Source organism: Elaeis guineensis, chromosome 5 (genome assembly GCF_000442705.2).
Source record: "Elaeis guineensis isolate ETL-2024a chromosome 5, EG11, whole genome shotgun sequence".
In the NCBI taxonomy this organism is placed as follows: Eukaryota; Viridiplantae; Streptophyta; class Magnoliopsida; order Arecales; family Arecaceae; genus Elaeis; species Elaeis guineensis.
In genome coordinates this window covers 107,048,097-107,074,459 of record NC_025997.2, presented here as the reverse complement: position 1 = coordinate 107,074,459, position 26,363 = coordinate 107,048,097, and the positions used below count along the sequence as shown (strand labels likewise).

The 26,363-nt window shown below is 35.6% G+C and overlaps 1 protein-coding gene across 1 annotated transcript in view; it reads right to left on the bottom strand.

Annotated features, from left to right (window-relative positions):
- LOC105045445 (protein ULTRAPETALA 1-like) overlaps positions 1-22,452 on the bottom strand; it is a 38,530-nt gene extending 16,078 nt beyond the window's left edge. The window contains exons 1-3 of the mRNA XM_010923723.1: positions 22,251-22,452; positions 20,398-20,400; positions 17,337-17,655 (exon numbers count right to left, since the gene is read on the bottom strand). Of these exons, the coding sequence (XP_010922025.1) occupies positions 17,337-17,655; positions 20,398-20,400; positions 22,251-22,452 (524 nt within the window). The remainder of the gene's footprint in view (positions 1-17,336; positions 17,656-20,397; positions 20,401-22,250) is intronic.
- Between the last annotated feature and the right edge of the window lie 3,911 nt (positions 22,453-26,363).

Below are 26,363 nucleotides of genomic sequence, written 5' to 3'. Positions count from 1 at the left end.
TGGGCAGAATAACTTCACCGACAGCTCCCGTTGCTAAACCCCTGTTGTTGAAGGAATTCTTCCCCGGGCCCCCTTTAAAACGACGGAGATTCTCACCGGCCGCCATTCTCCTCCTCACCTTCCTTCGAGCCCTAAAAATCCCCTCAAGAACGGCCTCCAGAGTAGAGGACATGGTGTGGAAACCCTCAGAGAAGAATTGGAGGGCTAAAGGAGGCAAGGACTGGTGCGAGGGAAGCAAGACTCTCGGGGGAAAGAAAAGCGCCAGGGTGAGGCCATGAGAGGACTGAGGGGTTTAAATAGCCGACGGATCCTGACGCAGTTATGGCGGCGAGTATTCCTGGGCCAGCTGGTGTGTGCCGCATGTCACGCTTATCCGCTTCATTGCTATCGAGGGTTGACCGCTCGCAAATTCCCGTGGCACGGCGCTTGGGATCGCGGTTCAACAGGGGTTCCGAAAAGACTCTTCAGGTCTCCTTCATCGAAAAGCGGGCTCTGATATACGCACATTAAATGCCAAAATATCTGGAGGCGGCAGTGCGCAGGATTCGAAGGGACAGTTTCGGCTGTACCCATCTCTCTCTCTCTCTCTGTACTTCCTTCATCTGAAATTCAAACTCGGAAGTAGGGGGACTAGTGTTGGGTATAAAATACCCACAGCCGAAACCCCCAGCGGAATCGATGACGGGAGCCGGGCTCCGCCTTCGACATCAACAGCAGCTCGGCTCCGCCCGGACTTCTACGGGAGCCGGGCTCCACCTTCGACATCAAGAGCAGCTCGGCTCCGCCCGGACTCCTACGGGAGCCGGGCTCCGTCGCCGACTTCAGCACGGCTCCGCCCGGACTCCTACGGGAGTCGGGCTCCACCGCCGACTTCAGCACGGCTCCGCCCGGACTCCTACGGGAGCCGGGCTCCGCCGCCGACTTCAGCACGGCTCCGCCCGGACTCCTACGGGAGCCGGGCTCCGCCGTCGACTTCAGCACGGCTCCGCCCGGACTCCTACGGGAGCCGGGCTCCGCCTTCGACATCAACAGTAGCTCGGCTCCGCCCGGACTCCTACGGGAGTCGGGCTCCGCCGCCGACTTCAGCACGGCTCCGCTCGGACTCCTACGGGAGTCGGGCTCCGCCGCCGACTTCAGCACGGCTTCGCCCGGACTCCTACGGGAGCCGGGCTCCACCGCCGACTTCAGCACGGCTCTGCCCAGACTCCTACGGGAGCCGGGCTCCGCCGCCGACTTCAGCACGGCTCCGCCCAGACTCCTACGGGAGCCGGGCTCCGCCTTCGACATCAACAGCAGCTCGGCTCCGCCCGGACTCCTACAGGAGCTGGGCTCCGCCTTCGACATCAACAGCGGCTCGGCTCCGCCCGGACTCCTACGGGAGCCGGGCTCCTCCTTCGACATCAACAGCAGCTCGGCTCCGCCCGGACTCCTACGGGAGCCGGGCTCCGCCTTCGACATCAGCTGCTGGTAAGCTCCGTCCGAACTCCTACGGGAGCCAGACTTCATCTTTAACTTTGATTGCAGAGTGCTCCGCCCGGACTCCTACGGGAGCCGGACTCCACCTATAACCCCAACCGAAAGGAGGACCCTTCCCGAACTTCTACAGAGGCCAGACTCCGACCGCTGTCGAGCATCGATCAACAGATCCATGCCCCTTGGCAGATCACAATAACAACCATGATCCTGTTCCACTTCCTGTAGCAGATTCCGCGCGGCTCCATCACCCCCTGCGGCGGACCCATTACTCTCTGACAGGCTGTGTCAACGGCCACGATTCTGCTTCGCTCCCTGCGGCAGGTGCTGCACGATCCCACTACTCGCCGATAACTAGCGGCAACGGACGCCGCTCCACTACCTGCAACAGGCCCTACGTGGCAGGCTATGACAATAGCCACGGGTCTACCCCACTACCCTTCGCAATAAATTCTCCTGACCATGGGCAGCCCACTACCAGACGGTTACAAATGTCGCCATCAATCCGTTGCCCCCTCCGCCTATAAAAGGTGGACCCAGATACGTTATTCTCTAAGCTCATTTCTTATCTCGAAACTCTGCTAAATTCTCCGTTCGAGCACTCCATTCTTGTTGAGGCAGAGAACTGACTTGAGCATCGGAGGGTCTTGCCGGAGCAACCCCACCTCTGGTTTAGACTTCCCTTGCAGGTCCCGGCGGCGACCGTGGCTTCCCCGACTCCAGCTTCTCCGGTGCAAGCAGATTTTTGCACCAACAGGTACAATACCTTCAGGCGGATCTACCAAGGTCCAGACTTGGTTTGAGTGCATCGAGTCAATTTCTGATCTCATTGCCTCTAACTATTTCTCGAAGTCGATATCTGATATTGCCTCATCATAGATCTTGGGATCATCACCATAAACCCCATTTCTCATGAGGAATATTTTCTCTACATCCTCTTGTATGGTACCTAAGTATCTTTCAAGAGGACGGGAAACCCTAGTCGATCTATGAGGTGGAAGAGGTTGTGTTAGGACTGGTTCTAATTGATTAGGTTCCTCAGGTTCTTTAGCTCGTTGCTCTTGAAAGACATTCTCCTTGAGCTTAATTATTCTTCCGATGCCACCATCTTGAATAAACTATTTTTCAAGAAAAATAGCATTTCGACTCACAATCACATTGTGGTCTTTCAGAATATAAAAATAATATCCTAATGACTCTTTAGGATATCCTATGAACCGAGCTCTAAAAGATCTGAACTCTAACTTGTCCGTCTGCTGTCTTTGGACATGAGCCGGACAACCCCAAATTCTGAGATGATTCAGACTTGGCTTCTTACCATGCCATATCTCATACGGTGTGGTAGGAACGGTTTTAGAGGGAACCCTATTCAATACATAAATTGCTGTCATGAGACAATATCCCCAAAGAAATTCTGGGAGGTCTGTGAAGCTCATCATGGAACGGACCATATCTAATAGGGTCCGATTTCTCCATTCTGAAATCCCGTTGAGTTGAGGCATTTCAGGTGGAGTTCATTGAGAGACTATATCATTGTTCTTAAGATAGTCTAAAAATTCTCGACTAAGGTATTCACCTCCTCGATCTGATCGAAGAACCTTAATAGGCTTTTCTATTTATTTTTCTACCTTATGTCTGAATGCTTTGAACCTTTCAAAGGCTTCAGACTTGTGTTTCATTAGAAACACATATCTGTACCTAGACATATCATCAGTAAAGGTAATGAAGTAGACAAAATTGCCTCTAGCCGGCACATCAAATGGGCCGCACACATCCGTATGTACTAGGGCAAGTAGGTCTGTGGCCCTTTCCCCATATCCCACAAAAGGGAGCTTGGTCATTTTGCCTTGAAGGCATGATTCACAAATTGGATATGACTCGAAAGTCAATGGACTCAGTAGCCTGGATTTCTCCAATTTGTTAACCCTGTCTTCTGCTATATGACCTAGCCTTAGGTGCCACAGATACTTATCATTTAGACTATCTCTAAGCCTTTTAATTTCTATGGCATTCACATTTTGCTCAATATTAAAAACAGATACATCAACGTGTAACTGATAGAGACCATTAATAACAAAACCATTTGTAACTTTATTATTTTCATAAAATATGTTACAATGCTCCTTATGAAAACTAATTACATAGCCTTCTTGTGCTAAACATGAAACAGAAATCAAATTCCTGCTTGCTGCAGGCACATAATAACAGTCTCTTAAAACTAAATCTAATCTTAACGGTAATCGCAGAGGGTAGGTTCCTTCGGCCACAGCAGCAATTCTTGCTCCATTCCCGACACGTAGGATCATCTCCCCATCCCTCAGCCTCTTGCTCTCCTCAAGATCCTGCATAGAAGTGCACAAATGAGCACTAGAACCAGAGTCAAGCACCCAACTGGATGCAGAAGAAATCGTAAGATTAGATTCGATAATGAGCATACCTCCAGAAGGACCATCCTTCTTGTTCTTCAGGGTGGCCAGGTACTGAGAACAGTTCCGCTTCCAATGGCCTTCTGACTGACAGTGGAAACACTTTCTTTTTTCAGAAGCCTTCTTCTTTGATCCTGTCTTCTTGTTCTTGCCATCCACCTTCTGCTTCTTCACGGACTTCTTTTTTTTTTTCAAAAGACTTTCTCTTGGAAGAAGTCCGCTCTACAGTAAGAACTGAGCCTTTTGAACCTTTCATTGAAAGCTCAACCGTAACTAGCATATTCATTAACTCGGCCCAGGTACATTGCATCTTATGCATATGAAAGTTCATGATGAACTGACCATATCCATCGGACAAGGACTGAAGGATCACATCAATCTGAAAATCCTTGTCTAAGATGACATCGAGCTTCTCAAGCTCCTCAAGATCCTTGATCATTGTCAAACAATGATCTTGGACTGACTGCCCATCATGCATCTTGGCCTTAAAAAGTCTTTGACAGACTTGATACTTGGCCGCGTGACTCTGTTCACCAAACAACTCTTGTAGGTGAGCCAATATTTGGCGGGTCGTCAAAATATTTTTATGTTGGCACTGTAAATCATCAGATATTGCACCCAACATGTAGTACCTGGCTTTGTTATCATCGTTCGTCCACTTTTCTAGAGACACTCTCTGTTCAGCAGTCGGACATGCTGGCATGGCAGGTGGGTCCTGGTCCAAGACATGAGTCAATTTTTTAGAACCCAGAATAATTCTGTAGTTCCTCAACCAGTCCTTAAAATTTGGTCCAGTCAGTCTATGAGTGTCTAAAATTTTGGTCAGAGGATTTGAGGCAGACATGTTTCCTGTAGAGAGTGAAAAATTTCAAGTTAGATTTTGTAATCAGATTCAACCAATTTATTTAGGATTTTTATTTTTAAATAAATTAGGCTCCCATTATTTTCTCAGATCCCTACACTCTCTTGGTAGAGATGTGAAATCTTTGTGATTAGTGATTTCTAGTGGGTGGTGCAGTCTCACCGACTGGCTCATCACCTCACCTAACAGTTATTGATGATGAGTCAATCGATGAGTGGACAACTCTTGTCCAATGATTCTCTAATCATGGTGCACCCAAAACTTGGTCTCTAATTCATGAAGCTCACCGTATCCGGGATATTGCTCCAATCCTTAGTTAAGTCAAACCCATCATTTGCACGAACTAGATTCCTGATTGGATCCCTCACCGTATCCGAAATATTGAGCCCAACCCATCCTCTAATCTGTAGCATCCAATGCCTAATGGACATGGTTGCATCTTTTCGATGCAACTGAACCACTGTAACCAGTCGAGAATAATCAACCCCGGGAAGGGCCCGCATATCCACAATGATGGAAGACCTAGACTTAATATTTTCTTAGGAAGATTTGATTTAGGTCTCTTTAAACTTGACTTGACATAGTCATAACAATTATGACTAACCTAGTGGCATGGATCAGCTCGAATTGTTAGCCATCTCAAATCAGAACTGGGTCGACACATATGGCCAGGTAAGTGAGACCGGTGGGAGAGATATGCCATTAACTTGACAAGAATGCATTCGAGTCGAGTAGCTCCCAATTAAAAATCAGTTGGTCGCATCTACCCAACTTACCTTAGACACCAAATTGTCCAACCATAATTAATTGAGTTAGTCTACAATCCAGGCTCTAACCACTAAGCCAAATTACGTTTTAACTTGATCGAGTCATATCTAAATGTGATTCGACCTTGACCCAGACTTAATCCTATTATGCTGGTCAATTATTAGCTTTCATGATTTCACCTAACCAACTCTTGATTCGGTTTGATCAACCGCTAGACCTAATTGAGCTACCTAAGCTCGAACCCAATCTTATGAAAATATCTTAGATATGAAATTCTCAATTTTAGATCTAACTTAATTTCATAAGCTCAATACATTAATTAAGTTTGGATTCATAAACAAAGTATGTAAAATAAATCCTAGAATTTCAGGATCTAGGGTTTTGCAGAAAAGTAAGTTTTGATTTCTGATTAAGGATGAACACGCGGCACCCCTACACGTCATATGAACACCCCATTGAATGGGCAGAGAGGATCTTAAAACTCTACTTTATTCTTATGACCGGATGGCCATGAGGAACACCTTAATCAGAAATATAAATTTTAACTACAAAACTAGTTAGATCTAAATTAACATATCACATATACAATTTAAGATCTAACTAATACATACTTTGCATACTTCTCATGTATCAAAAATTAATCTAATTAACATGCTTTCAGATCTGATACATCACATATAATATCTAAAAAATAAAATTTAAATTGAACTATTCAAAATAAAAACTATTCTAGACAAGTTACTAGAATAATTCTACAACTAGTCTAGGCATGCAACAGATCAATTTTATAAAATAATTATAATTTTATTTTTTATTTTCTGATCTGATTATAATAATTATAACATCAAAAAAATAGAAAATAAATTATATTTAATTCATATTTTAATCTCATTAAAATATAAAACTTAAGACTATTCATGGATTCAATTAATCCTAGTCTAGTTATGCATCTCATGCATGTTAGATCTTCTTAGATTTAATTTTAAATATTTTGATTTTAGATCCTATCATATCTGATATGATATCTAAAATTATTTAATATTAGATAGATTAAAATTAAAATCAGATCTAAAATAGATCTGAAATAGAGCCAACAACCTGGCTCTCTAATTTTTGGATGCCCCAAAGGTCTCTCAAATCTCTATGTTTCTCAAAAATTTCATGAAGAAACTCATTTTATAGAAAGAGATGTGATAGAGTCTTTGTCTAGGTCAAATACCTAGTTAAGGCTTATCCAAACATGGCAAGATAAGGGGTGCCCAACTCTTGGGTGCCTCCTCCTTATTTTCATGCATAGACCACTAGCAAAGGGTGCACAATGTGTACCCTAAAAGTCACAAAAATCTCAAAAAAAATTTGGATAAATTTGATGCAAAAAGGAAAGAGTTTTGGATTTCTAAAACTCTATCTCATAGAATTTGAAATCCAAACTTATTCCTACTTTGATTGGATCCACAACAACTTTCCATGTATGAAAGAAGAGAGGAAACCTTTTGGATGTGAGAAAGACCTAGGAGAGGACTTTTTTTGCACAAAATAAGAGGGGATTGGCGTGGAATAAGGGAGAGGGCGTGGGGGGGACTTATGTGGCGCAAGGTAGAATCCTAGTCTTACTAGGATTCTATCTTATGACTTGTTTTAATTTGGTTTCTTAAATCAAATCAAACCAAAATTAGATTAATTCAATTAAAATAGATCTTAATCTAATTAAAAATTTAATTTAATCAGATTAAATTAGATTTAAATCTAATTTAATTTTTTAATCAAATTAGAAATTAGGTTGACCCAAGTCCTAATTGAACTAGGACTAGTTTTTTCCTTGCACTTGGCTTATCCAATAAACCAATTGAACTTGATCCAATCAAGTCCAAACTAAATCTAATTAAATCATATTCAATTAGACTTAAGCTCAGCCCATTGGCTTAATCAAATTAAGCTAATTAGCAATCAAATTGCTAATCGATCCTCTTGCAATACTTGCACTAGGTTAAATATCAATCGTATTGATCATTTAACCTTAGAATGATTCTTAATCGTTAATCAACCATCCGATCGGATCATGAACTCTAATGTGTGTGACCTCATAGGTTCGAACTTAAGTTGGTAGCATAGGAATAAATTTTTGTACCAATCGAAGCGACCATCTAGCAATGGTACCCGACGATCGAATAGGTCGAATGTATAGAACAACATCCTTAGAACCCATGCGGATATAGTTTCTGTATAATTCATCCTCTTGACCAAAATGATCATAGGATACCTCAGAGTTCAATTGTCAACTCTGATCAGGTTGTTCACATTGTATTTCAAAATATCAAATCCATCTGATGGATTACCCTGGCCAAGATTTTGCTAAATTGAAATACAGTGACTCATTCTTCTCCAACTCTTGGAGTGGTCAATCCTATCTCGATCACACTCTGACTTTGCAAGTACTTGACTATACCCAGAAGTCTTCCGTCACTGAATTAGAAATTCAGTTAGTCCAGTACCAAAGCACAGTGAGTTGCTTGTAAGTCACTGAGGTGATCTCAGGTTTAAGGGACACTTATACCTATATCTCATCAGAGACATTCTCGACAACAGAATGCTCTGGAGTTGGTCACGTTTAATGATGATGTACCCTTATATCTCACCTATATGCTATACCAGTGTCTCCACACTCCTTGGTTAGGAGGACAACCAATCCATATGGCCTACAGCGACCTATGCTCGATAGAAGCTGTCGTCCTTATTAACAGTCTATCATTTGGTCGTGAACAGTTTTAAGGACTAATCGATAAATCCTCTCTTTATCGAATCTAAATAGTCCTAAGGACTTCATCATAACAACGGAGTTCATTAGAAGATGAATGCTTATGATGAAAATGCCAAATATATTTTATTTATTAACAAATCAATTACCATACTTGGTTGCTCAACCGTCAACAGCTTGACGATTGATTTTTGGGATATATTTTTCAATGCTTCGATGGTGCTGTGTCGAAGCTCGAGGAGTTGTACATGGAGAAGTCTCTCACCAACAATCTTTTTCTTTGGAGGTAGTTTTACCAGCTGCGGATGGCTAAGGGACAGAGCGTGCAGGAACATCTAAGTCATTTTTAGAAGATCCTCATCGACCTCCTCAGCATTGGTGAGAATGTTGAGAAGAAGACCATAGTGCTGGTTTTGCTGACGTCGCTTCTTCCTTCGTACGAGTTCTTAGTGACTGCTCTTCTAGTGAGAAAAAGTACCATCAAGATGGATGAGGTCACTGTGGTAATACTCCAGAATGAGATTCTTAGGAGGAAGAATTCAGCTTCGAGCTCAGGTGGCAGTAGCTCAGCCTTGGTGGCTTCTGAAAGAGTAGGAGGTAATAGACGAAGCGGTAGGAGATCACAACGAGGGTGGTCCAAGTCCAGGAGGGACTTGAGCAAGACCAGATGTTATCAGTGTGACGAGTTGGGACATCTAGCTAGAAATTGCTCTCAACTCAAAAATCGAATGATGGCTGCTGTGACAACGGTCAGTAGCGATTCAGAAAGAGATGTCTTGGAGATATCTGATGAGGTATCTACTTCTTTTCAACAGTGGATGTTAGATTTTGCATGCACCCATCATGTATGTTGTAGAGAAGATACGTGCGTTTGAAATTGGCACAGAACTCAAAGTGGCGAAGGATCGCTGACGGCGGGTCGGTGGCAGTGCGACTGCGTGCGGTGGGGTGCGGCCCAGCACGTAGCAACGTCGGGCTGGGCGTGCAGCCCAGCGGGCGGGCCCGACCCAGGCTCAGGTGCGTGGGGCGTGCGGGCCGGCCCAGGCCCGGGCATGCGGGGCATGGGTCCGGCCCAGGCATGCAGGCGCGGGCTGGCCCAGGCCCACGCACACATGCGACGGGCTCAGCAGCCCATGTACCTCGATCCACGATGGACCGAGTGATCCACGATCTGGCGCGTGGACCGTGTGGGCATTTCTCATGTGTTTCACACGATCCACGACACTATTGCATGGATTGATCGCGATCGGACGACACTGGGATGTTGCGGTCTTGATCCAATGGCTTGGAGAGGATTTTGGGCTTTCTTTGGGCTTGATTAGGATTCCTAATCCTAATTAAAGTCCTGTTTAAGGCCTTTGAAAGGGCTTGTACAGTGGAATGAGAGGTTGTATGGTGGCTTGGTGGTCTTGTGATTTGCTACGGTGCTGATCTGAGAAGAGCACAGAAAAATCAAGAGCCCACACGAAGAGAGAGAGATCCATGATGTTGAGAGAAGGAGCAGGGAGGCTCCTGGACAGCAGACAGCGGTAGCTTCAGGGGTTCAGGGGGTCTTCTTAAAGAGAGAGCTTTTGTGAGAGAAAACTTTTTATGAGGAAGAAATTGGGTGTACGAGGGTTGAGGGTGAGATCTTCTCTTGTAATATTTTTTTTCATAGCGAAGTTTGCATGCCCCGTGGAGGCGAGTCTTTTTTGACTGATCTACGTATTTGATTATTTTTTGTTTTGTTTATTCTTTCTTCCTGCTGCACCGTACAGTATCGAAAAGGTCTTGAGAGATGGTGTCCTGATTAGACATCGACCCAATATTTTTTTTTCCACAAACAACTCATATCTAAATATTTTAAGTTATATTTTAGATCAATGAAGAAAAGCTTATTCAGAAACATGCAAAGACTTCTATGTTCTCAAACCTTGGCCTAAAACTCTGAATCTCTGATTAGTATCCTTGCACCCCTTCTCTCTTTCTTCTCTCTCTCTCTCCTCTCTCTCATTCTCTCACATACACAATTTCTTCATCACAAAATTAGGGAATGCATCTATTTGTGAAGAGCATGGGGTTCTAGGAATCAAAATCATTCTTTGTAATAATTATACTTTCCTTTCTTATCAAATTCAAACTCGTGAATATCATCCCAAGTCCAGCAATACAATTATCTAATTTCGACCACATGCAATTTATCCTTCCACACATTGATCATGGTCTGGTCACATGATGAAACCATATATATTAAATCCAACCATCCACATGTATGTCACTTAGTTAAACCACAAATTACATCCAATTATCTATCAATCTGGACGTGACTTAAGATGGGTTAAAATTTTGAATAATTAATTCCTATTTGAGACAATATAGGAAGAAATTTGATTATCATTTGAGCTCCTTAGTTTTCACATAATATACTACAGAGAGAAAAACTTTACACTTCGAGCTTTTTTGCTTGAAGTGTGCACTAAGTTTTTTCATGAAATTGTACATTGCTAATGTCGAAGTCAACACGAATTGGATAAATCTATCTACATCAGATGAAAAGTTATCATACTTAATGATAATACCCAATCTATTTCTTGCATAATAGAAACACTGCTTGCATATTGCTATACAACCTTTAACTCAATGATGGAAGCAGATATCACATAGATGATGGCCTATCAGACAAATGAGCTGAAGTAAACATTGAATTTGAGCCTTTAAGCTTTGGAATGAATCAGTCTCAAGCCTTGTAATGGATCGATAAGTATAATGCTTAATCATGATCATAAATGGAAAGACTTGTATAACTCAAATTACCACTAGAAAAATTAGGTGAGGCTTGAAAAACTAAACAACCAATTTGAATAAAAGAAAATTTATCATAAGGCTAGTTGTCCTTTAAAGCTGAATAAGATGACAACTAGGCGAGGCTTAGGCCAGACAACTTGGGTTAATCGCAAGTAATCTGAATAAAAAAAAAAAGATACTCTCAAAGAATAATAAGAAAAAGAAAAACTAGATAGCAAAATTACCTAAGATCACTTTCATTGCTTCCTCTCTCTCTCCATATATCTCTCACTCTCTCTCTCACCCTTTCCCCTCAAAATTCTAATCTTTTCATCTCAAGAGCCTATCTTCTCCCTATCATGACCATAAAACCTTAATATTATATTTGCTTGATGGCTTCTAAATTTTAAAATACCTTACTTAAGTTCCTAGATTGCTAATGAAATTTAAAGTGGCAAATGAAATCCCCACATGTTCATATCAAAGCTTGTATCATCCCTTCCTTTGAAAAAGGGGCAGATGAAATCCCTACACGATCATATCAAATCTAAACTCATCTATTCATTTCCTACCTCTTTCTTTCTCTTTCTTCCTCTCTTAAGCTCCTTTATTAGCCTTCATAACCACATTTCTGCACTTCTCTCTCCTTTCTCTCCTTTTCTTCCTCATATCTTGACATGTTTGCCTATGCTATCTTTTTCTTTTAGCCTTCCTATAAATTCTCAAGCTCTAACCTCCACCAATTTAGCCATGAGTGGTTGGTAATTAAAGAAATGAAGAAGGTGGTACCATAACCAACTTTGCTACATCCTCCTCATAGCTAGCCATTTTTATATATGGTCACTCTATCTCCAACTATTCTACTTTTCTTCTATATTTTTTAAGGACATGGACTAGTTTCAAGTAGGTCTACATAGAATACATGGTAGGTTGAGATTTTTTTATCTAATTATCATTGAAACGGATCCAATGTGGGTTAAAATTCTTCAAACCAACTATACTTTGATCTATATAAATATTATCAACCCTAGAATATAGGAGTTATGTTTTAGAGTTTCCCATATGTTATATATGCCACTTCTAATTGATCTAAAAGGAGTATTAGACTCATTGTAGACTACTCTAATCACTTCAAGGAGGTCTATATAGGGTTGGAGAGCATTTTTGCCACTATGACTCTACTATAAACTAAAAATTTAAGAGGACATAACTTTCAATCTGAGAGAAATTTAATGACATGATAGAAGGTATAGTTGATATAGAAGTTGAAATCTAGCTTCCATTCATATCTTGTTGTTTTGAAAAAATATAGCCACAATTAGGAGAACAAACCAATATAGATTAGAAGGATAAAACTCGCTTGTATAAATAGGGGCATTCTACCATAGTTTTATGATATATTAATTGGAAAGAGTAGAAGATTTTTCTTACTTTCCATCTATTTCTCTTTTGAGCAAAAGAGGAATTGAACCCAAATTCGGAAAGGATGGATGTTCTAATATAAATACAAAGTCTCTTTAGCAAATAGGGATACTAGGATGATACTGAAAAATGAGAAAGATAAAGAAAGATAAAGGTATCATTTTAAAAACTATTTGATAAGAATATTATTAAAGAAATCTTTATTTTAAAAGTATAGTTAAGGAGAAGTCAAGGCTCTATTCCTACAACTCATAAGGTGCAGTAGAACTTTAAAAAAATTTAAAAAGGCATGGCATTAGACCAGATAAAATAATTATTTAAGTTTGAAAAATTATGAAAGATGTAATGTTAAATTTGCTTAATAATCTATTTGATAAAATTATGAAAACTAAGAAAATGCAAGATGAGTGGATAAGTATTTAATATTATTAATAGAAACAAAGATAATGTAAATAAAATTTTATAATTAGCAAGAATTAAGCTTATGAGTTACTATTTGAAATTATAAAAAAGTTAATTGGAAAAGACAAGACAAACAGTAACTATTTTTGATTACTAGATTAGATTTATGCTTGAAAGATCCATAATGGAGATTATATTTTTACTTAAATAAGTGATAAAAAAAAATCTAGAGAAAGGAAAAAAAATCTGCATATTCTCTTGTTGGTTCAGAAACGAATATAAGGCACCTTAAAAAGATAGCATGTACATAATGGTATATTAAAATAATTGAGGATATTTATTCTAGACAACGAACAAGTACTAAGGGTCATTACGGTACAATGAATATTTTTGCTATCATAATAAACTTACGTCAAGAATTGGCACTAAGTCCATATCTTTTTGTATGAATTATGAATGAACTCATATCAAATATTTAAGAAGAAACACTTGATATATATAATTTATAGATAATATAATATTGATTTATTAAATTTTAAATTAAAATTATGAAGGAAAACTTCAAGGATAAAGGTTTAAACATAGTAGAACTAAGAAGAGTATATAGAATACAAATTTAATGGGAATAGAAATGAAGATGTAATAGACAAGAAGTATCACAAAGCGATCCATTTTGTTATTTAGGACTTATTATATAAGATACTAAAGAGATAGTTAAAAATATATCAATTAAATTAGAGTTGGTTGGATGATGTGGAGAGATGTTTTGGAATACTATGTGATATGCATATACCTTGAAGATTTAAGAGAAATTTTATAGCAAGGCCCGCAATATTGTATGGCTCAATGGTAGGTAATAAAGAAAGTACATGAAAAAAAATTGAGTATGGTACACCTGAGAATATTAAGATGGATTTTTGAATTAGAGCTAATTGCATAAAGTGGAGAGGTGTACTTAGAATATTATGTGATAGGCATATATGTTGAAGATATTAGATAAATTTTATAGCATGGCCTTTAATATTGTATGGCTTAATGATAGACAATAAAAAAAACTACATGAAAAGAAATTGAGTATGATAGAAGTGTGAATATTAAGATATATTTTAATAAACTAGGAAGGATAGATCAAAAAATTAATATATTAAAGATACTATAGAAATTATCCTAATTTAGGATAAAATGATGAAACATGATTCAAATGATATGAACAGAAGATCTAATCATAAGACTCCCATTAGGAAGGACATTTTTATTTATACTAAAGATGGTAATAAAGAAGAGGGAGACCATAATTAATAACCTCCCATAAGAAGGTTGTGAGGATGGGTATGAAGAGACTTGAAATAACATCACAGATGGACCTAGATAAGAATACTTAGTAAATGAGAATCCTTGAAGCTGATACCAAATAGTTGGATAAAGGCTCAATCATTATTATTATGATTTTGACTATAATTTCTTTGAGATGTCTAAGTTGAGCTAGTTAAAAAAAAATTTTCTTCTCCTTATTGATTGCTTATTCAAGAAATTGTTAATATTACATTTAGCATCACTAACAAAATGATACTATGTTAACTCTTAATTAATTCTCCGAAGATTCAATTTTTTATCCATCAATAAAATATTCTGATATTTTAGTAAGATGGATGAAAATAATTTCTTGAATTTACTACGGTTGGCATCAATAATTTCAGTTTAGAATATGCCAATTGGTTTGAAAAACTATTTTAGTGGAAACAAAGGAGTTTAAAAATATTTTATAGAAAATATATAATTGACTTTCAAACTAGACCAAACTTAAAAGCTTGAAAGACTTTTTCACTTTTAAGTTAAAGGCAATTTGGCAGAGAATAATCCCTCTTTGATAGAGTAATAATTTAAGATAGGCTGATACTAATTGAAATATCTATTCCTAGTTAATATCAAATTCCTTATTTGTTGTATTAGAAAACGACCATTAACTTTATGCTAGTTTATTTGAAATGCATGAAGGGGGAGAATAGCTGGTGTTTTAAGTATATAAAGGGATAAAATATGGTACATATAATGATAAGAGAATTAGACAACAAAATAGAAGAAATGGTAAAGATTTGTTTGTTATAATAAACAAAATAAGTTAAATTTTTTTAATTATAAAAAAGTATGTACACTACAAATGGAAAAACTAGCACTAAATTTTTAATTTATCAATCAATGTTTTATTAAGAAAAGTTTATCAATCAATTTACATGATTCTTAACCCTTTGCCTATTTTTGTTAACTTTGCTAAGGTTATATGCATGTTTGGGCCTTCATTATTGAGATGACGATTATTTTATATATTTTATGCACTTTAGTGCCTAAAATAATCTATCACATTAATCCATATAATTTTTATATTTGTGAAAATATCTTATAAAGCTTTCTATTTATAAGAACTGATCTTTTGCTAGTTTTAACTAGCGAAGTAGAGGTTAAGGTAAACTAGGATTATAAAAAGATAAAACTATCCTTGTCTTAACAATATCTAAGGCTCAAAACTTGATCTCTTCTTACTCACTTCACCCTCTTCTCTAATTTGCCCTTCTATCACTCGAGGCCTAGCTACCGGGGACTATTAATAAAGAGGCACATGCTATAAGGTTGGTCAAATATAAGAGTTAGAAGCAATAATACTGAACACTTATCAACTTAACACTAATACAAGAATATGAGAAGAATATTCCATTATGATCTACTTAGCTTAACTTGAGAAACATATAAATAATAAGTTATAAGATTATAAGATTAAAATATGAATATAGAAAAATTAGAGATTAATATAAAAATATGAAAGATTTCAAGAACTAATCATCAAAAATCCTTATTTAAATATTCAAATAGTTATTATTTTTTGCATATTAGTCTCTGGACTTTTTATTTTTATATATTAATTCATTTTCATTCGGCATCTGTATTTTAATCTCTAAAATATTGTAACTTATTATTTATACATTCCTCAAATTGAGTTAGCTTGATGATTGTGGAATATTCTGACCATATTCTCCTAATAGTCTAAAAAGTTTTGCCTTTAGTTCTCATGCTTAACCATTTGATTGCTAGTTCCTCAATAGCCTATTTCCGACTGAAAATAGGGTAAAGTAAGCATGAGAAGAGGCTAAGCCCAAACCTTATCCATTATTAATCAATGACATCTTTGTCCTTATGCAATCCTAGTCAACCTTAAGTAGTGTTTGATCAATGAAAACTGGGAGGACTTATTTGAACAAAGGAATTTGACAAGGACTTTTATATGAATATGAAAAAGATAGAGACTAATACACAAATATGGAAGATTTTGTGGATCACTTTACAAAAATCCAATAGTTCTTCTATCTGATTTAAATGAATCATTTATCATCTAGGTAAAGAAACTTAAAACAAATTAGATTGATGTTAGTCAATCAATTAATAGTTTTAATAGTAAGAACCTTGAAGTAAAATAGTGCAGGCATGTACACACAAGAGCACTTACATGAAGTAAAAGAATGAAATGAACAAGTTTTAAAACATTTGAAATATACGTCATTAAATGAACATCATGCTTTTGAGAATAACCTTGTTCCTAAAAAGTCATTTAGAATTATAAAATTTGTAGAGATACAAAAAGAAATTTTTTTGATGAGTTGAAATGTTAGAAAGTATGGTAGGAAATATTGAAGAAAATACTTCATGGTGCCCATTGTGCACTTACAGAAAGTTTATAAAGCCTAAAACTGATGGTTTGGCAACTCCACGATCAAACAATGTCATATTTAAAAATAAACTTCGAGGATCACAACAATTCCTTTTTGACAGCTAGCAAGAGGATTTTTTGCACGCACATAGAAGAAGCCCCATCGGATTTGAATCGCCATGAAAATAGGTAAAGTTATATGCCTTGCCTTGTAGAGTTGATATATTCTCTCTCTTTACAAATTAAGCAGTTATTTGCCACCACTCAAATTTAGACCTAAGACCTCAGAGAGCTAGGTACCAAAATTTGCTACTTGTTGTTTAGAGTTGACATATTCTTGCCAACTCTTATATCTATTTAAGAAAAAACTAAGTGAAATTATACATGAAGAAGTTATCGAACAAATTTGTTAAGATATTATATCCAAATTTCAAATTATTTAAAGAATAACTTATCTACCTTAAACATGCAATATTTTCATTTTGAGCTATACAAGATGATTGCAAAATTATAATTAAGGAAAACTAACAAATGTTTAAATCCATGCAATATCAATACCAATAAAATGCTCATATATAAAAATCAATTAGCGCAAACTTTTCATATATGTAGTGCTAGTAAACAAAATAATCTAAGCATGACTTGATAAGCTATATTTTTTTTATGGAAATAAATAATAACTGGATAACAAAATCTTCTTAATTCATAAAAGAATATACTGTTAAATAACCCCTAAAATATTCATGCTACACCAACAAGAAAACTTACTTGTTAGATGGAAAATCGGTGCATCTCCAATTAGGTTTTGCCCTTGCATCATGATAATTGCGACATTCCTTTTTATCTCGGAGTGTAAATCTGCGTTCTTTATTGCACACAGTACATCGAATAAATTCATCATGGTGACATGAACGTCTTTTGCGACCTCTATGCCCCTTAGTAGACTTCGCTTCTTGTTTGTAGTATCTTAACAATGCTGTTTTTAATAATGAAACTTTTTTGCCTTTAATAATAATCCATATAGTTTGCTTCCATCTTTTGTACCCCTTTAGTGCATGTTCCTCAAATTCAGCAGGGGTAAAGATACCTAATCATTTTGGACAAAAATTGTTAACAAATAGACAACCAAAGGACACATTCATGAATATTATAAAATATTTCACAAATAAAGCATAGTACATTAAATAATAACTCTAAAGAATAGAATGTCGCTCAAGATATGATTCTCATAACATAGAATATACTATATTCATATGTGTAAACAATTCGTGCAGCGTTTATGATTTTTTTCTAAAAGCAATGACTAACAAATTGTTGCTATAGGCTTTGGGAGGTTTTGTCCAAATGCATGAATATATGATTTGATAGTCTTTTATATTGTAGGATGTTTTCATTACATCTTACCAAACATCTTCTCTTTCTAGTCATAGATCAAATTTGTAGTGACCAATTGAAGTAGAATTCAACCTTTTAGCATTGTTGCTTTTGGAGGACTTTTAATATTGTCATACCCCTAATTTGAGATCGTAAGTCAAAGGTCATGGCAACTACCATATGCTCATAGAGAATTCTCCCCACAAGTACACAAAACATCTCATCACGATGTCATAAAAGCAATAGTGGAATAGAATTCAATTAATATTTAATTTTAATTCAAATAGCTAAATCAAATATCTTACAAAATAATATTCTATAATCTTACATCAAATTTTAATAAATTCTAATCTAAAATAAAAATATTAAAATTTATCTCTAATTCGCTCTCTCATAATGAATCTTCAAGTCAAGCTAGTCTTCTAAATCTATAAAAATAATAAAATATAGACTAATGAGCTAGAAAGTCTAGTAAATAATGCACCTTTTGGCTAGATAAATCAAAAAATAATAATATACTAAAAATTAAATATATAAGGTGATCAATTCAAACATACAATAATAATCAAAATAAGATCCATTCGAACTCAGTCTTTTCAAATTCATTTTCATTCATAAATCATTTTTTTTCAAAACATCTGATTTACCTCGACAGCCATGAACTATGACCATACTTATATCCTATGGCTAGATTAGATGAGCTTAGAATAGACAAAGTGCTAATGTATAACCTCCACAGGTAGGATACTGATATACCGATACAATTTTACTGATAGAACATCGATATACTAGCATATGATCCCCACTAGTAGGGTGTCGGCATACTAATGTATAATCTCCACTAGTAAGATATCGATATATCAGCATATAACCCTCACTGATAGGATATCGATGTATCAGTGCATACCCTCTACTGGTAGGATGTTAATATACTGGCACACAATCTTCACTAGTAGGATATCTATATATCACTAAATAACCTCCTACTAATAGGATGTCGATATACTAGTGCATAACCCTCACTGATAGCATATCGATGTACTAGTATATAACATCTACTAGTAGGATATTAATATGCTAATGTATGACCCTATTAGTAGGATTTTGATATATAGTCAGGCTGCGAGTCCAAATCTATTACAATTTAAATCTCTCTTTTCAATAAAATCAATTTCATATTTTAATCAAACATACACAGAACCATTCAGAATCAAATTCAATCAATCATAATCCATAATGAAATCAATGCTTTGGATGGTGCATCAAATTGTATTCTACTATAGATTTAATAAATAAATATTATGCTTCATATACGATTTAAAATCAATGATATAAATCAAGAATTTAGATCCTAGCAAGATATCCCATGAGACACTGGGATAGGATACCATCCCATGTGTCAGGATAGGGCCATCCTATTAGCATCTCAACATCCCAGTCGAAATATCTTGAGATATCTCTTGTTCCAAGTGTCGGGATGTGGCAGGATGATAGTACATCCTGTTCTATGAGAAAATCAGAACAACCCCATCCTATGAGATTTAAAATCTTGATATAAATACTATATAATTTATCGATAAATCCAGAAAAAAAATAGCATTACTTACCTTGTGAGTAAATCTAATTAACAAATTAAATTGATTCTAAAAATCTTTCTTGGAGTCTATTACCCTTGTATCGAAAATATATGCATCTTGTTGCATAAAAGCATATACCTTTCCTTGGGTTCGAGATTGTAGGTTTCTATTCTTATCTTTTTCAGCTATCAGGATAGGTCGATTCTTCATTCTTTATAGGCAATCAGCTATTTTATGATCTTTTTGACTACAACCAAAGCATGCACCAATGTTTCAATGATAATCACTTACTGCAAGATTTTTATCACATCGAGAATACTTAACATCATCTGTCAATTCATAGTTATCACTTACTAATCTCTTATTCAAACCCCTAGTACGTTTACTATTCTATCCTTGGGATTTATTCGATCCTTTTTGTTCTTTTGATTTCTTTCCCTTTTTGCAAGTTTCTCATTAACTTCTCTTTCAATTATCAATACTTTATTCACTATATCTATATAAATAGTTAATTTATATAGCACCACTTACTTTTTAATTTCTATCTCCAGTTCCATCTCAAATTTATGCACTCGATCACATTCATCCTCGATCAATCTTGGAATAAACTTGGCAAGCTCTATAAATTTAGCTTCATATTTTGTAACTATTATATCTTTATATTTTAGATATATAAATTCTTGATATTTTTGAATCTTTATACTTTGAAAAAAATATTGATCATAAAATACTCTTCGAAATTATTTTCAAGTGAGTTGTTTTCTATCTTGTTCATATTTATATTGCAGCCTCTGCCATCAATTAAATGCCTCATCTTGTAATATGTATGATGCATACAAAATCCTTTTATTATCATAGCATTTCATAGCAACAAACACTTTCTCGATCTCCATAAGCCAGTTCTCAGCTTCTAAAGATTTCATAGCCCCTTGAAAGCTATTAGAGATAACTTCTTAAATTCTATCATATTAACCACACACAATGTCCTTGAGGTGGCGATGTTTGTTGTTGTACTTGTCATTGTTATCATAACTATTATTGCAACTATTGTTGTGATTGCACCAAACTGACTAAGGTCTATATTATTTGAGCTATGCTTGATTCTTGCTGCTCTATCTAGATGTTCCTAGTAGGATCAATGACTTTTTTCTACTGAAGGATGCCACCGACTTATTGAGGAGTACCACCATACTATTGGTTTGATGTCTCTTTAACAGCACCTCAACCAATTTTTTTTATTCGATGTGGAGCCATCTCACACGAACAATGGTCGAAAAATTCAAATCTAAAAAGTTTTCTTTTAAAATCTAATATTCAAAAATTATACTTTTATTAAACCTTAATCATGATTATTTCAAGATAAAAATCTTAAATTTCAAAATCCTTATGGGGCTGGCTAAGTGATAATGATCAACATCCTAGTTGATTCAATATAGGATATCCAATTTATCAACTAGAATTCAAGGGTCATGATAGGATGCACTCGATGGTGAAATTTAATAATGCTCAGTTCGATCAAGATGGAGGCCGACAGATTGTTCGACAATCAACGATCAAGATCCCTTCACTAGGATCTATCAAAGATATTAGAGGATTTCTCTAAGATCAGAAGACCCTACAAGGGAGACATAATCTAGAGAGGGCACTTTTAGAGAGAGAAAGTAAATTTTTTTAGAAAGAAAGTAGAAAGAGAAAGTGGAGAGAGAATAATTCTAGAGAGACAGAGAGAAGGAGAGGGAAGTGAGAGGTTTCTTTGTCTTCCTTTTCTTTTTCTTTTTTGTTCTTTTCCTTTTTCTTTTTTTCCTTTTCTTCATCTTCTTTTCTTCTTTTCGGAATAGAGGATCTTGGTCCCTTTTTTTTTTTTAACCTCAGAACCGTAGAGCACTACTAGTGTGGTTGTGGCTGGTGACAACTATAGCTATGACAATGTAGTCTAAAGATCCCAAACTGATGGTTGGTGATGACCACCAGCGTCGAAAAAAAAAGAGAAGGGGCAGAAACAAGGGAACAAAGGATTTTTTTTTTCTAATTTTCTAATAAAACTGGCAGCCGATTGCGTTGTCTAACATTATGGGAAGAAAAGAGAAAAAAGAGAAGGATGGCTAGGGCTATACCTTGGGCTTTGGCGGTTTTCCAATCTTGATTTTCAGTAGGCACAATGAGGCTTCTAAGAAGAAAATTATGGCGATCCCCTCTATTTGAGATCTCGATCTTTAACCGAAAGAAGAGGGAAGCCCTCTTTTCTTTAATAGGGCTAGAGGGGAAGAGGTCAACTCCTCTCCAGTATTGATTTTGACTTCGATTAGGAGTCGATCGGGAGAAGAAGATTCCTCCTTTGGGAGTCTTCTCTCAAATTTTTTTGTGTGGTTGCTTTAAGATTTGTGTAGACAAAATTTTGCTGGATTGGGGTATTATAGATATATTACTTGGCTTAACCAAATATTGCAAAGTGGAATAAAGATTATTGACATTAATAGTGCCATATGGAAGAATTTATGTATAAAAAAAAAGCATTGTCCAAAATCAAATATATAAACAATCTAAATTAAATTTAAATAAATTAAATAGAACATAAAGTGCACATCTAGGAAAAAATTTCTAAATATATAAACTAAATATAATTAAAATAATTCAAGCAAATAGAATATGATAGTACAAAACTAGTGTAATACAATAAATAAAATTTAAATATATCACAAGGAGAGAACCATCTAACCTTTTTCAGCTACACCATTGCATGATGAGCACTCGCATCTAATTTTGAGGTCACCATCTCTAAATACTTTGAGCTTGCCAGCAGTATCTCCATATTTACTGGTACAACCACATGAGACTTCAACAAAATTTATGCCCTTCGTCAGCCCATTCATATCCTTCAATTCATCATCAGTGAAGAGAACAATAGCACTATTTCTTGAGCCACTAGCAGCCATTTTTTTTTCTCTTTACAAGATGACTTGAAGGTTTCCTATGGAGACATAGAAGTAGTAGATATATATAAGAGAATTATATTTTTATTAATAACACTTATTTTAAGAAACAAACTATATACTAGAAGCTTATAAGTACCCCAAAGGGAGGAGATTTCTTGAAAGAGTTCTAGAATTTGATCAAGGTAGGTTTGTCAAGGAAAGACATGATCCAAGAGAAATCCTTCAAATTATAAACACCCTCATACTCATGTCAAACTCACTAAAACTATAAAAGGCACCACCTTGAGGGGCTATGAGTAGGCCTATCTTGGCCTAGGGATTTGAAAAAAATTGCATAGGGTTCGCACTAAATGCCAACACAAGCAAAGTAAATGTTGGCCCAAGGATTGGTCCATTTGCATCCCTATAACTAGGAGATAGAAAGATGCATATCAAAAGTAGGAAACCTATAAGGAAGAGCCCCAAAATGTATGACTCCCACATAAAGAACCAACGAAGCAAGGATAAAGGTTGAGTCTTTTTTTCCAAGAGGGATTTTCCTCTTAAGAACTGTGACAAATCTAATATTTCACTTTCTCTTCTTTCTTATGTTAGTAGAATTTTCTACAAGCCATAGTGTAGAAAATATAAATGGGCAAGGCAGGGTCGGAACATAGAAAAGAGGAGTTCAAATGAAACTTTTGAGGACTTATATAGCCACCAGATCATGTATGCATGATATTAGAAAAATATACTAAGTAGCCATAGTGTAGAAAACATTAATAGGGAAGGCAAGGTGGGGACATAGAAATAGAGAGGAGTTTGAACGGAACTTTTGTGGAGTTATTAAGCCATAAGGTCATGCACGTATGATATAGAAAAAATATGCTACAAAAATAGGAGGATGGGATTGGAATTTCTTCTCTCTTATTGCTGCTTATATTTTATATCCTCCGCAAATCCATATGGGATGTTTAGCTATGAAGGGGAGGAAAAAGATTGGCTATTTTGATGAGTTATATCTATCATAAAAAATCCTTTTATACTATGCACACATTGATCTTTCTGACTAAATCCCTCTGCTTCAGACACTTTTCTACAATGGATAGATTTTTCATCTTATTTTCATTATACACCACTCACTCGAATTGCTTGTATAATGAATGCACATTCTTCTATTGAAATCTTATAAAAGTGGAAAGTGCATTTAGAAACTATATATTGGAAAATCAATAGAAATTATAGTTAATATGCAAGGAAGAAAGGAGAATCTTCATAGATATTCTACTTTCTAGTGTAATGCTTTAAATTTTTTTTTATTAAATTCCACATCAAAAACATACTATTTCATGCATAGTTTGAATGTTCCATGGATAGAAATCCTCCTCATACTTCCTCCTTATCTACAACGATCTTCTAAGAAGAAACTATAAATTTTTATAGATTTTTTTTGATAAAAATAATTTTTTATGGATTGGTAGATAACTCTATAACTTCATTCAAAAATTAAATTATATTTAAGTAATTTTGGAATAAAATAAAAAAAATAGATTTGAAAAGAACTTCTTTTGATCATTTCTTTTTTTTTCAATAAAAAAGACTATTTTAGGAGCAAACCATCCCATCAGGCTTTGTGCAATCATTTCAATAAATCTCATTTCAACATTAAGGTTTGTCGATTCTACTTGTTGATTGACTTAATTCGGTCTACTAACCTATCTTTTTGGCTTCTTGAGAAGCAATTTCTATCTAGAACCTTATCTAAGACTTTTGGTCTTTTTATTTTCTAAAGAATACGAGCCTTGTGGTAGTTCTAAGATATAGTACTTCTTCAAGTCGGATGAAGTGAGGCCATTGTTTGCAGTAGTTCTGAGAAGAAGATCTTGAGCCCTTCTTAAATCAAAAGGAAAGATCAATGAGGTAGATCGAAAAAATTTTGCTAGCTCAAAAATCAGTAGATGATCCATCCTTTCTCTTCTGCTAAAATTTATGTATTCTTCCTTTCACTTATGCTAAATTAGCATGCCAAGGCTGTCAAGAGTGAAAGGTTCCTTAGTTCTTTTTTATTTTTAGGTTTCTCACTTTTTTTTATTTCTAAATAAATTTTTATTTCATTATTAATCTTTGATATTTATATAGTCGAAGCACCACTACACAAAATGGTAGCAAATTTAGTGTATCATTCATAGCCTTCATTCTTACCTGCTCACTTTCACACCGTCTTGCATTCTAGATAGTTGCCTTTCTATCGTCCCTTCTTTAATGGTGGAGGGTGAACCCTACTTCCACTTAGATAGAACAAGAGCCTTGTTCAAACTAGAAAAGGTAGAGGCCTTCGATGTTTCTTCTGATCAAGAATTAGAGTCTCACAATCATTAACCAATATGCTTAAAGTCTTTATATATCTATTTTTATGCGTTCTACTTTAAGGCAATCAACATAATACACCTATTGCCTCCATCCACTATATGTAGGTTTTACATTCTTTGATCTTACAAAATGCTTAGTTTTGAATCTTTTTTTTTCTTTCAGAAGACAGCTTTTTAAGGTATATCTCAACTTCACCAAGGAAATAAAATTTTCTCTTTTGAAACAAAATAAAAACAAAACATCTTGTATGCAAAGACTTCCCATCTTCCAAAAATATTTTGATTGATTTCTATTATATTAAAAATGTATTACTTAATTATTCTTATTTTTTATGGATTTAAATGAATAAACACTTGAATTTGAAAATAGAATCATTGGATACAACAAAAGACTAAAAAATAAAAATATTTTGCTTCACTATTGAAGATCGTAGATATGCTACAAAATTTAGATAAAAAGAGTTACTAACCTGTATGTGAATGGTGATTCAAGAAAATATCCCAATCCTCGATGATTGAAGTGCAATTTGTGAGCTCAGCTTCTATAGCATTCTATTTATAAGAATGAGCACTTTGAGGTTCATGAAAAAAGCACATCTTTCATTGTTAAAACTGTGTGTCGTCATAGTCTATTTTTGACTAATAATTAATTATAGTTTTGTCAGTTTTCATGAGTATATCTGCATACATTTATTAGATAAATCTTCAATATCAATATAATCTTTATAAAAAGGATAACTTAACAAGTTCACAACGGGGTATAAGTGCCAATTCAAATTTCTACATTAACATTGAGCGCCAAACTCAAAGTTATCTAATAAAATTTTTGGATACCTCTAATTACTTCTGCAACTTTGGAAGTATTTAATTGAACACTCTAATTAAAAGCAAATTTAAACTATTTGAAATTGCTTATCTAAATTGGAGCTTGTTATTAGTAATAACTTCATTTTTTTGGGTTATGAATAATGTAAGGAATTTGCTAAAAAAATGGAAGGTAGTTGAGACATTGTTATTTGTCAATGAAAGTAGCTACATGATGCCAATGGAGAAGGTATTCTCCTTCTAGTTGAAACTATGAGTTAGTGATATGTTTACAGGATGTTTTAGTCTCAAATATGCAGAATCTTGGTGATGTTATGCATATGAGAATTAGCATACCTAATATTGGAGGATCTATAGTTTTATTTTCATAGTTCTCTCTTTTTCTCAATTGATTTTTATAACACTTAGGGTTGAGATGGAGAGATTCCACCAAAAAAGGATAAGATACAAGTCTCAAATCAATGCAACATAAAAGCCTAATATACCAAATTGAAACAATAATAACAATAATTGGTAATACTAGATAAAAATAGGCTTTGAATGTTATTTTATGCACTAATTACACTAACAAATAACTAAGGAGACAAAAACCTCAACCCAAATGTAGAATTGTTAAAACATAAAACTTTAAAAATAAAGTAAAATGAGATGCAAATTAATTGAATGAAAATGTAGTTTAATGTCACATGATTATTATTTCAAATATAGATTATGTTCATAGACTTGTTACCCCTTTAT